This window comes from Hyaena hyaena, unplaced genomic scaffold (assembly GCF_003009895.1).
Source record: "Hyaena hyaena isolate Hyena2069 unplaced genomic scaffold, ASM300989v1 scaffold_883, whole genome shotgun sequence".
NCBI classification, from domain to species: Eukaryota; Metazoa; Chordata; class Mammalia; order Carnivora; family Hyaenidae; genus Hyaena; species Hyaena hyaena.
The window spans coordinates 227990-241258 of NW_024081516.1; the positions used below are offsets into that span (position 1 = coordinate 227990).

The window sequence follows — 13269 nt, forward strand, 5'->3', positions numbered from 1 at the left end:
AGAAGCATAACTTACTGAGCCAACTCCCAAGTATGTGCTTAATGTCGAAGCATTTCCTTATAATAGATTAATTTACAACTATTATTTCTGTGTCTAATAGATGATGATAAAGAGGTGATATTTATTATCATGCAGTTTGGTGTAGTTGATATTTATTGAAATCTTACCATGTGCGTGGCATTGGATGATTGCCTTTATGTGGATTTTCTCACTTGCATATACTTTCTTCTTTCATCATTACCGCCATCCAGTGAGGTGCTATCTCCCTAAAACCGAGAGAAGTAAGGCTTGGGGAGATGATGCAGTTAGGTAATGCTAGAGTTAGCATTTGAGCTCAGAGAGTCTGATACCAAGGCCTGCACTCTTAATAACTCTGAAAAATAAAGTATCCATTAACAAATTGTATCAGGAAATTCATTAGCCACACTCACCGTTGGCTCAGTTTGGTTTTGCCATAGGTTTGCTGCATTGTTAACTTTACGGCACTAATCAGATGTGGGCTGTCTTATTTTTTTCTATTATATAAATATAAATGAATTTAGAACTTGTCAGTTTTGGCTGCTATGACTTCTTGAATGGCTTCTTAAAATAATTTATATAGTATCTGGACATGATAGCTAATTTATTCTTAAGTCAGTGTGACATATACATTTTCAAAGTGTAATTATGCTTAATATGCATTTTATAGCGAAAGGGTATGGATCTCTCTTTATCTTAATGTCAGAATGGCGTCAAGTTTGTTAAGATGATGTGATAGCAGTTGCATAATACTGTGAGCCCTACCAGTGGGTTTGTCCAATGCTCCATTTGGAGTCTAAAAAGCCATAGAACTATCAGCAAGCAGTCAGAAAGAACCACCCAGCCCATTTAGATGAAGTGCCTTGGGAAATAAGAATACAGGACGAACTTTGTTCTACATTTGTATACTTTAAAGTAAAATGGAACACACGTAATACAGGTTGAGTGGATTTGGAGCAAACGTAACCTTCCAGAGTTACCTAACATTATTCAAATAGTTGTTAATGTAGGCCACAGTCTACAGAAGAGGAGAGCTTCTGCATTTTTGTTGTATTTAATGATTTTTCTGAGAAAATGCAGGATGTTTTCTGCCTCGATTTATTGTGATTATCTTACAAAGTTTATATGCATTGTGACTATATAGACCATAATAGAAATTTTGCATCTTAGGGGACTGTTATACCAAGTTATTTCAAATACTATACTGGTGAGAGAACTGAAAAACCTTTATATTTAATAAACAAATTATAACAAGAAAAGCAATTGTCTTTTATAAGTTTGACTCGATACATGCTTGAAATAATGAAAGCTGTATGCAAATCCGTTCAAATTATTTAAATCAAATGCAGCCAGTTTGTATGTGTTTGTACTCACGTTATTTGAATGAAATTAGATTGGAATGGTTACTGTTTAATGAGTTGATACTTTAATTTTATTTGGCTGAGAAAGTTATGTCATATATCAAAATGCACTAAACATTATGTTACAGGTGTTACAAACGTGTTGAAAGTTCCTTGAACTGAAGACAAGTTCTGGCTATGAAAAGATGGGCCTAGTGTCTCACTGCTATCCTCTGCCCACAGGTTGTATATAAAAACAATGATGTAAGGCTGGAATTATCTCGACTTGCCAAGCAAGGAGACCCTAAGATGAAGATCCATGGAGTGGTAGCATTTAAATGTGAGAATGTTGCAACTTTGGACCCTATCACCTTTGAAACCCCAGAGTCTTTCATCTCTTTGCCTAAATGGAATGCAAAGAAAACAGGCTCCATATCATTTGATTTCCGTACAACAGAGCCAAATGGCCTCATCTTATTTAGCCATGGCAAGCCAAGACACCAAAAAGATGCCAAGCACCCTCAGATGATAAAAGTTGATTTCTTTGCTATTGAGATGTTGGATGGCCATCTCTACCTCCTCCTGGACATGGGGTCAGGTACAATAAAAATCAAAGCCCTACAGAAGAAGGTGAATGATGGAGAATGGTATCATGTGGACTTCCAGAGAGATGGACGGTCAGGTAATTTATCATTTTGTCTATACTGTTTATCTGCTGAAACATGCTATTTACCCCTCACCACCCCAAAGGAATTAAAACCAAGATATATTAAGATTTCCTGCGTTTCTGTCTTTAGGGTAGAGAAAATTATCCATTATTATTTCTGTTTCATATCATATAAAAATCAGAAGAAGCTAATTAATCATTATAGCTGGGCATCAAACCCCAAATGCACAAATGGCTTCTGGAATCACTTCTTAAATGAACATTTATTGGATAATCAAGTGCCAAATCTTGCAAGAAATTTTATCTTGAATTTGCAAATGACAAAATTCAGGGTCCTTGTATTCCCAATTATTGCTTATATCATTGGATGTTTGGAGGTGCCTAAAGTGGCAAATGCAAAATAGGAAAAACAGAAAATTCAGCAATCCACATATAAAATCCTTAGTGTAATTTTTAGTCTTTATTTTAATTTTTGTCCAAGTTGGATCTGTGGTATCAAAAACACTTTAAGCAGTGCAGTAGGATTTCAATAACACTGGCAAAAGTCTGTTGACTTCCAAATAGCTTCCTTTTCTAATGAAGGTGTTTGGGATTCAACCAGTAGGGATTCTTTCCTCTGGCTTCCTTTTGCTGCACTTTTTTCCTGGAGGGGCGTGTGTGTGTGTGTGTGTGTGTGTGTTTGTGTGTGTGTGTGTGTGTGTGTGTGTGTCTCTTGGGGGAGGGAAGTGTGCATGCACACACACACACATGTGGTTGGGGAAAGGAGGGAATGTTGTAGGGAAGGCCTGAAGAAATAACATTTACTTACTCTGAAATTTGAGAGTAGATTATGAGGCTTAAGGAATTGACTACCATTAGGTTTGTGAGAGCAAGGATCACCCAGGCAGAGGAAATAGCACTGGTGGAAACCCAGAAAGAGACAGAGAGAGGGGGAGAGAGCAGGAGAAGGAAGGAGAGAGGGAGGAAGAAGCAACTTATTTTAGGTCTACAACCTTATTTCTTTAACTTTCTTCACCCTGTGCTCCATGCTTTGATTGCTCCTCCCTCTCACAAATTAAATTACCTTCTTATAATAGAAGATAACTCTCAGGGCACCTTGGTGGCTCAGTCGGTTAACTGGTTAACCGTCCAACTTGGGCTCAGGTCATGATCTGAGGTTGGTGGGTTTGAGCCCCATGTCAGGCTCTAGCTGACCGCTCAGAGCCTGGAGCCTGCTTCAGATTCTTTGACTCTCCCTCTCTCTGCCCCTCCACTGTCCATGCTCTGTTTCTCTCTGTCCCTCAAAAAATAAATAAATGTTAATTTTTTTTTTTTTAAGGAAGACAACTCTCCTCTCTTCCCTTCCCACACTTCCTTATTTGCTTCTATACCATACCATCTACTCTAGATTTTCCACTAAATAGAAGCTTGACCAAGGCACTTCTTGCAATTCTGAATTTCCTTTGTAAAACATATTGGGGAGAACCCAGTATTGACTGACTCCTAGACTCAGTGAAGCAGGATTAACAGTGATAGGACCTAGGATTCTATATTTTGCAAAGCTTTCCAGGGAACTCGATGATCATCTGAATATGGGAAACACAGACCAGAGGACACTTAGTACTTCTTTCAGATCCGTAGTCTGTCATCACCATCCTATTTTAGGAGGGCTGTGCAGTGGTCCTGCAGTGAGTGCTCCTTTCATAGATTCCTTTGTCCCTTGTTTACTCCCAGTCTCCCTGCAGCAGAACTGTGTCCTATTTCACTCCTAGTCATGCCTCGTGTATCTATCAAGAAGACTGTGATTGACTTCCTATATATTGTCCAATAAAATAAAGGAATGGAATGAATGAGAATTAGGAGGGAGGCAGTGGTTAGGGAGGAAAATTGAAGGAAGGTCAGAACCCATAGCTCTGATCCTCAGGTATCTCAGAGACTATTTCTGATTCATCCCTCTCAGAAAATTTGGTCTCCCTCCAAAGGAAAGATTAGTTACCATTCTGTGCTATCTGTGCTTATTGTATTATTTCTCTACAATATCTTAAATGACTGCAAATAGACAATGACTTTTTTTTCCTGCTGCACTATACTTATTCCATTAGAAAGTAGATTCCTCTTTGATATTTTTTTCTGATTTAAGCTAAGTGTACACAGATGGGAATACAGAAATAAGCAGTAGAGTATTTCCTTTTCACTTCCTCCTGCCTATTTTATTTCTACCAGAGTTAGCAGTTGACTGGCTACTTAGGAACTTTCAAACTGGAGTCTTAAAGAGAGGATTGGAGCATTGACTAATCTGGTGGATCCTATAGTTTGACTTAAAATATACCTAGAATCAAATTTTTTAATTACTCTCATGTATACATATATATGACTTCATAGTAATTTAAAACACAACTGATTAGATTTAGTGGACATCTTTTGGAAATTTAGAGGGACAAAACTTACCATCCTTCAGGTCAGTTGTACTTCATTCATCTGGAAATGAGATATGTTATAACTATATGAAGAAATACATGGTTAATGTCAAATTTTAATAAAGGTAAAAGAATGTATAAAGGAAAATAAATTCAGTCATTATTCATTTGATAATGGTAATTTATGCTAGTCTTAGGTGGTGATGAAGTCTAATTAGTTTCCCAAATTCCTTGGATGACGTATTACAATAAGGATCAGATAAATACCTTAATCCTCAAGCCAAATAAAATTTACCTTTTTTTTTTTTTTCTGGTTAAGTTCTTTAATTCTTCCAAATTCCCTATAGTTTATTAACTGTCCTGATGTACCCTCATTGGAAAAGGTCAAAAGCAGAGAATATTTGTGTGGATTTGGAAAGTTCAGTGTTGGATGGGAGGAAGAAAGATGCCTGAAGAGAGAGTAATTAACATTACAAAAGGAAATAAAACATGAGGTCTTGCTGGAATCCAAAGGAAACATAAAGTCAGTATGCTTGGTGATGTTTGGATTGTCAAGTACTTTTATGTGATTACTATTTTAGATTAGTGAATTGAGACCAACACTACAAAAACCAAAGCTTGTTCACTAAACCAAATTCTGCCCTTTACTAAAGTAGAAGAAAAGAGAGTTCATTTTATGTTGGCCTAGCTCAAGGGAGTTTAATGCAATGTTAATAACTGCTGTTATTATTTTATATATAGTATTTTAATTAAGTTCTATGTTTGCGCACTGCATTGGTTTGGTATAAAGCAGCCTTTTAAAAATTGAATGAATAGCTCTTAAAGGATATTTCTGAGTTAGGTTGGTGAAATACTAAAATTTATAGCTCAGTTAAAACTAAGAAACATAGAATTTCAAGAAATATTTTATCCATTTTTCACACCGGTTATATTCAGAGACCATATGAAAATTAGTCTTAATATAATGTGGGTAAACAAGGCTTCTATGACAAGAGATCACTGGTGAGGCACCTGGGTGGCTCAGTCGGTTGATAGTCTGACTTCAGCTCAGGTCTTGATCTCATGGTTCACAAGTTCGAGCCCCACATGGGGCTCTGTACTGACAGCTCAGAGCCCGAAACCTGCTTTGGATTCTGTGTCTCCCTCTTTGCCTCTCTCCTGCTTATCCTCTCTCTTTGTCTCTCTTTGTCTCTGTCTCTCTCTCCCTCTCTCTGTCTCTTTCTGTCTCTGTCTCTCTCTCTCTCTCTCTGTCTCTCTCTCTCATATAAAAAAAAGAGGTCAGTGTGGGCTGCTTTCTGACTCATGGATGATGAAGGTTTCCTGGGATTCTCTTTAGCTGAATATATAAAAATATTTAATGAGCCATTTTCTCTGTTATTAAAGTAGAGGGAGCATACGGCTGGGAATTATTCTTTCTACCATTGCCCACACTAAAGTTAGTAGGAATAAAGCCATGGCCATTAGTTTGATGCCTGTAACAGAAGAAGGGTTAAAACCACCTTTGGTGGACGGACTGAATTTTTAATATGTTTTTATTTTTAATATTTCCTGAACAGTTTGTAAAGAAAACCTAGGTATGAATGTGAATACCTTATTTCATATCCTGGTTCTTTCTTTTACAATAGTAGTTGTTTAATAAATATTTGGTATAAGAAAAAATAAAGAATAAAAATATGTGAATGACTCAGTGCCAACCCACCTCTCATGGTCTAAAAATAGTAGTATCATCTTTACACTTCAAAAGTAATACCTCTCTTTTAGTTGTAATGCAAGTTTGTAAGGAATTTGCATCACTTCCTGAAACCAGCTTACACAGTATAACAGGAGCTGCCCTTTTTTACCAATACAATGCCGTACTCCAAGCCCACTTGTGGGGGGGGGGGGGGGGGGGAAGGCAGGAAGTGACACAATTGTTAGAAAGCTGTGGTAAGCTTGGTACAAAATTGACACGCTCTTATGAGAACAGAGCTGCTATCCTCTCTTATTCATGAGATCCCTATAACATTTAGCAAGCATGTAGGTAGAAGGAAAATTAATCATAAGGAAAGGCGTTCACTCCTTTCTGAGGACAGGGATTTGCAGCCACACTAAGCACACTAGTGACATGGAAGATAGTCCCCAGCACTGCTCATCTTTAGTCCTTTGTTCACTAAAAGGTTGGTATAGGAGGCCCTCATTCGATGGGAATACTGCCTTCAGACGAAGACCTTTCTAGAACTTGATTTTCAGCACAATTACTTGTATTAGGTTATATGACTGATCTTCCATTCTGTGACATGGAAAGAAAGTGGCCCTCTACTTTGGCCACAGCTTGGTACAATGTAGCTCCTTCAGTCTCCACCTTAATCTGTGAACAGTGGCATGGGAGCTAGTGAGCTGAGCCATTCATGGCTCATTTTGAGATTCTACACTTGACTGGCAGAGAAGGAACCAAAGTGCAGGCATGATTTCCTGGATCAGAGGGTATGGTCCGAGTGCTGCAAAAAGTGAATATCCTGCATGGGTAGCTTAACTACTTAACATCGAAAAAACCCCTAAGTTGCTGAGTTACTGAATGTGATTAAAGAGGCTCATTACTCTGCAAACTTTGCAGGACTTAGAGCTGAACATGTCCTTACCATCCCCTCTTCTCTTTCTAGAGTTCCCCTTTCTCTCTCTTTTGCTCCCAAATTCAACATAAAACAACTGTGTCCAGGTAGTTAGCTACAGTGTGAATTGTGCTAAAATACAATGAGGTTAATGACTGTTTTCTTGGGGCCTGAATATTGTTTAAATTTGTGTTAAGCTCTTTGGCTCAGTCAAGGGTATCCTCTCAAGTATTTTTATAGCAAACTGCCAGGTTGTATTTTTTTTTTTCAAGCCATCATTACACATTGAAATCAAAGAGAAAACTCATTATTATTGTCAAATTCTCCTTGTATACAGCAGGGTACAGCAGATTGTATCAGTGGTTATTCATGGGTAACCCTACATTTAACAGCTAAGAAACCATTGAGATTTGAATTGCAGTCATAGAGTTCCAGTTTAAGAACTAGAAATTACAGTGGGAAAGGCACAAGGCTCTCTCCAGAGCACATAATTAGGGGTTTATAGTAATCACTGTTTGATGTGAACAGCACTTTCTAGCTATCTATTACCAGCACTGATTTCTGTGTATACCATTCATGAATCACCACACTTAAACATTTCTACTTGAACAACCATTAGACGATTTCTCTGTTTAGGTCTTGATTTAAACTTGCTCTTTGACTATAAACATTCCTCCCATACCTCTACCTAGTAGCTTCTTGCAAACACTGAAATCATTTTAAGTAGATTTTTCATATTTTTTGTACAAATGTTTATAAACCACTACACATCAGTGGTAAAACTGAAGCACTTCATCAATAATATATTAATTATTTGACAGTCCTGATGACTAGATGGAGCCAATTTTGCATGAAATAGATTGAGTTTTATTAAACTGATGTTTATATTCCTTTATGTTGGACATATTTAAAAAGAAAAGTCATACATTTTCTTTCCCCAAAAATTATTTTCAATCTTGCACGAATTCTTCTAGTCTTTGTTAACATGTGCATATATATTTTACATGTAACATAGTTCCATTATATAAATCTTCATTGTAAGGCTGATCATAGTAGACAGGTATAATTGACCAGTTATAAAGATATGAATATTCAGGCTCCTGTAACAATTAAATTTCCTACAATAAATGAATAAACATTTGGATTGTAAATTGACATCTCATATTGGCAGAGCTATACAGAGAGCATTCCATATACTGTGATATTTAATATCTCATAGAGAATGAATAAGTTGGCAATCTTATTTTATACATCAGTCATATAGGTTTGGTAAATCCATCAAACCAGGAGAGATGAAACCCAGTCTCTCAGTCTCTCAATGTACCAAATCTCCTGTCCAGGCCAACCAGTGGAAAGGGCAGACGCTGGACTCTGGCATTAGTTGCACCCTGGGGAAATAGGGAATTACCCTGACCACACCCAGCAGTAGTGACACTCATTGTGGTATGCTGAATAGAAACCTGTGGAAATTCTGCAAGATAATATTGTAATTTCAATATTTTAATTATAAAATGTGTCACCTGATTGATGTTTACAGCTATCCAGCATTGTGTATGATAATTTTAAAAATTTGTATGTATATGTATGTTACTATGAGTGAGTATATATGTTGGTATATGTGCTTAACAAGTGGCATGTATGTAACATATAGTGCTATTGGTAAAAGTGTTCAGGCAGTTCTAAAAGTACAATAAGAGTTTTCTCATGCCACACACCTGGCTCACTAGTTCATTCCCTCCATCATAGGTCACCACTAAAATAATTTGATTTTGAAAATTGTCCATGTATTTTCTTATGTATCAATATAGCTATCCATATATTTACACATATGAAATGATTGTAGAGCTTTATATATATATGTATATACATATATATATATAAAACAAGACCATTCTTCACGAATTATCAGGTAACTTAAAAAACCTACTGAAAAATTCTTCTGAGCCATTATTCATAGTGACATCATATATCCCTTAGTTTGAACATATCAATGTCTACTTAGTCATTCTCCTGTTTGATGAATATTTGACTTTTTACTTTTAAAAAAGCTCAATGTTTCAAACTAATTTAGAAAGAAAATTTTCATGTTAGGTCTGTATGCATATTGATCAGAATGTCTATAGGACAGATTCTAAGAACTAGAGACACTGGGCCAATTGCATTTTTAATTTTGAAAGATAATAATACATGTTATTTTGTAAATAGGCTGCTTGTTTCCACTTGTCCATAGTACGTGATATGCCCTTTTCCTCCTCATTCTTTCCCCTTACAAGATATTATCAAACCTTTAAATTCTGTTCCAAAATTTGTTTCTTCATATGCTGGTTTAATTCCTGAAATTCCTGGCTCACAAGTGAATCCCGGTACGCAGAAAACACATAGAAATAAGCAGAAAACAATATTAAAATTGTATTTTTTGTTTTTAAATAAATTTATTCCAGTCCCTATTATAAACCTAACACATGACATTGTGTTTTTTAAGACACAGAAAACTGAAAAGAAAGAAAACCGTCTACTTGTAATCCACGCATATCCAAAATTCCATTGTTAATATTATAGTCCATTTTTTACTACCTTGTTAGAATTCTATAATTTGCATTGTGCATCATATCACATAACTAATGTTTCATTTTACTTTTATCACTTACTTATATTATGCCTTGTTACTGAGTTTGAATTTGTTAATACAGTATGAATTTGACAAGCAAATTTGTAAGTTTGTGGAATCTGATTCTCTTTTGCAATGAGAATGGGAAGCAGAATTACTGAAACATTAAATCTGTATGTAACTAAAATTTATTTTAAGTAATAATTTAAGAAAATGTTATTCAAAGAGGAATGTTGGTGACTACCCAGTCAATTCCTTTATTTTTCCTAAGAGCCACGTTGAGGCCCAGTGAATCCAGCACGTGGCCCAACTTGCCAGCTACTTACACAAAAGCTAGTGTGAAAGTTCATTTCCTCCGACCTGGCAAAACAATTCCCCATGACAGCACACTACTTTTTACCTCCCATATCCTGATCCCATAAACTTTTGCAATAATTTAGAGCTTGAAACCAAATGTTCTTATTTTAAATCTCTCCTTCACTCCATGCTTGTTCTCAGCCTGAAACTAATCTTCAAGAAGTGAAATAGCCAAGAAAAATTAGATGAAAAACAAACAAACAAAAACAATGGAAACTAACAGGTTATAAATAGCAGATGAAACTGGAAAGCTGATTTCCATTTTTATAAACTCAGAACTATTTTCAACATTTTTCCCCTTTATAGTATACTTTAGCATAAAGCATGAATTCATTAGTAATGCTCCATGAATATTCTTAAATAAATATTACTTTGTCTATTTATCACCTTTGTCTTACCCTTTGCATATGCAACGAAAACAACCAGGTTAAACATTAATATAAGTTAGGGGCGCCTGGGTGGCTTAGTCGGTTAAGCGTCCAACTTTCGCTTAGGTCATGATCTCGCAGTTTGTGGGTTCAGGCCCCGCGTCGGGCTCTGTGCTGACTGCCAGCTCAGAGCCTGGAGCCTGTTTCGGTCTGTATCTCCGTCTCTCTCTGACCCTCCCCTGCTCACGCTGTCTCTCTCTCTCTCCTAGAAATAAATAAAAACCTTAAAATTAAAAAAAAAAAAATTAATGTAAGTTAGTGTGATTTCTATATTAAGATTGTAAAAGTCATATGTAAAGAAATATATTTGTTTTTTAGCTGAAATTGTATTTTTTTTTAAGTAAAATAACAAAGCAAGGTGCTTTGGATTGTTAAATATGGAAGCATGAAACACTGATCCAAATGAGTCACCAAATACTATCTACAAATTTTAACAGCTCAAGTATAGCAATGTTTACATAAAATTTAATTTATCAAAAAGTTTAAGTATAATTATAGTGAAAGAAGGTAAAATGTATGAAATAATTAAGCTATTCCAAGAGAACACATGAATAGATGTAATTCCTGGAAAAAGACAGAGGGATAAACCAATAATATACCTAGGTTTTTGTTCCCTTAAAACTTTATTTAAATGTGGTCCTATCTCAGCTTTTGTAAAATTCTCATATTCTATTGATATATACACCTGTAGCAACTACTCATTGTCTCTACTTATCAATAAAAAAGGTTTAAGTATTCATTCAATGTTTTCTTGGTAACCACTCCTTCTGTAACTCAATTATAATTAAATAGGCACTTAGGGGGGCGCCTTGGTGGCTCAGTCGGTTAAGCGTCCGACTTCAGCTCAGGTCGTGATCTCACAGTTCATGGGTTCCAGCCCTGCATCGGGCTGTGTGCTGACCACTAGCTCAGAGCCTGGAGCCTGCTTCAGATTCTGTGTTTCCCTCTCCTCTGACCCTCACCTGCTCATGCAGTCTCTATCTCTCTCAAAAATAAATAAAATATTAAAAATAAAAAGAAATAGGGGCGCCTGGGTGGCTTAGTCGGTTAAGCGTCCGACTTTCGCTTAGGTCATGATCTCGCGGTTGGTGGGTTCGAGCCCCGCGTCGGGCTCTGTGCTGACTGCCAGCTCAGAGCCTGGAGCCTGTTTCAGTCTGTGACTCCCTCTCTCTCTGACCCTCCCCTGCTCACGCTGTCTCTCTCTCTCCTAGAAATAAATAAAACATAAAAAAAAATTAAAAAAAAAATAAAATAAAAAGAAATAGGCACTTAGGAACTTTAATATAAAAATTTTACTATGTTCATATGTTATGTTTTAAATTGGTGTAAATAAATTTAGTGATTCTGTGATGAGTCTTTCCCTTAGGTGAAAATGTCCTTTGATTCATATCAATAATAAAATCTTTAAAGATTTTGGGATTCAAATCACTTATCAGAAATATGTGTATCTCAGGACATTTGCACATGTGTAGGCTAAATAGGAGATAAACAGAAATATAATAGAAATAGAAATATGAAAAAATAAAAATGCATGTAAATATCTGAGTTTTACTCAGTAATAACATTTAATTATTATTTAAATACAATTTTTAGGGGCACCTGGATAGCTCAGTCAGTTAAATGTCCAAGTCTTGGTTTTGGCTCAGGTCATGATGTAACGGTTGAGAGATCAAGCTTCTTTGCTGACAGCTCTAAGCCTGCTTGGGATTCTCTCTCCTCTCTCTCTCTGCTCCTTGCCCACTCACCCGCTCACTCTCTCTCTCAAATAAATAAATAAACTTTACAAAAATAATAAATTAATAAATGCAGTTTTTACTTTGTGAACCTTCAGAATATAAACATACTTCTTTCCATTCCCACATAAACTAAGTTCTATTCTCTCCCTTTCTTACCATCTTTTTAACAATGATATTCTAACATGTAAGTGCATATGAATCAGCAAAGCCTATAAAGAAAATAGTAGTTGATTTTTAGTCATGGTTGTCTCTATTATGTTTTTATGCAAAATGTTTTAATGAATATCTGATATATGCATGTGTTCAATGTAACTTCTTACCTTGGATCCAGAGTTAAAGTTCTAGTTCCTCCTAGATTGTATCTGAGTTAAGGTTAGGATTATATTCCTTTTGTTTTCTCTCTGATTTTGCATTACTTCTTACCGTGAGAACCCCAAAATGGTCTCTCCAGGGGAAAATGAGGCACTATGGGAAAAACATCCTTATCTTTTATGATAGTAACTACTCAATCATTGGTTTTTGAACCCTAGGTTACAGTCTGTTAATCGGTCCTGAATCAATCAATTTGGTGGGTCATGTCTAGCATTTGTATTAATAAAGTTATATAAGAAAAAAAATCAGAGTGCCTCAGAAGTAATAGAACTAAATGTTTTTCTGTTAAACTTTTGTTTTATCGTATGTGGGGGGTGGTAAGGGGCATGTGAGTGTGTGCCCTGGGCTGTACAAAAACTGTGGATTGATTTAGGTGTTGTGATCAGAAAACTCGAGTCTAATCACAAAGTTAATAGTGAGTATCATAGGCTGGCCGCAACAAGCACATTTATAAAAACATATTGGAATTTTCGTATAATACTTTGTTCAAAGCAGGCACCAACATACCGTAGATAAAAATAGGGAGGCCAAGTCACTGCCTCCCTACACACAGACAGTTAGGGAGGCCAAGTCACTGCCTCCCCATGCTCAGACAGTTTCTGGGTGACTGTGAAATACCTGTCAGAATGAAGACACCTTCCTTTGTCATTATTCTCTTACTCTGTGTCTCCTAACAATTGTCCCTCAATATCATATATTCATTTCTAAGACGCCTTTTTGAACTAATTAGAAAACAAGAAATGGAACCCACCTCCCTTT

The 13269-nt window shown here is 36.2% G+C and overlaps 1 protein-coding gene across 1 annotated transcript in view; it reads left to right on the forward strand.

Annotated features, from left to right (window-relative positions):
- LOC120222493 (neurexin-1) overlaps positions 1 to 13269 on the forward strand; it is a gene marked incomplete at its 3' end in the record, with an annotated part of 571839 nt that overhangs the window by 71331 nt on the left and 487239 nt on the right. The window contains exon 3 of the mRNA XM_039220336.1: positions 1602 to 2040. Within this exon, the coding sequence (XP_039076267.1) occupies positions 1602 to 2040 (439 nt within the window). The remainder of the gene's footprint in view (positions 1 to 1601; positions 2041 to 13269) is intronic.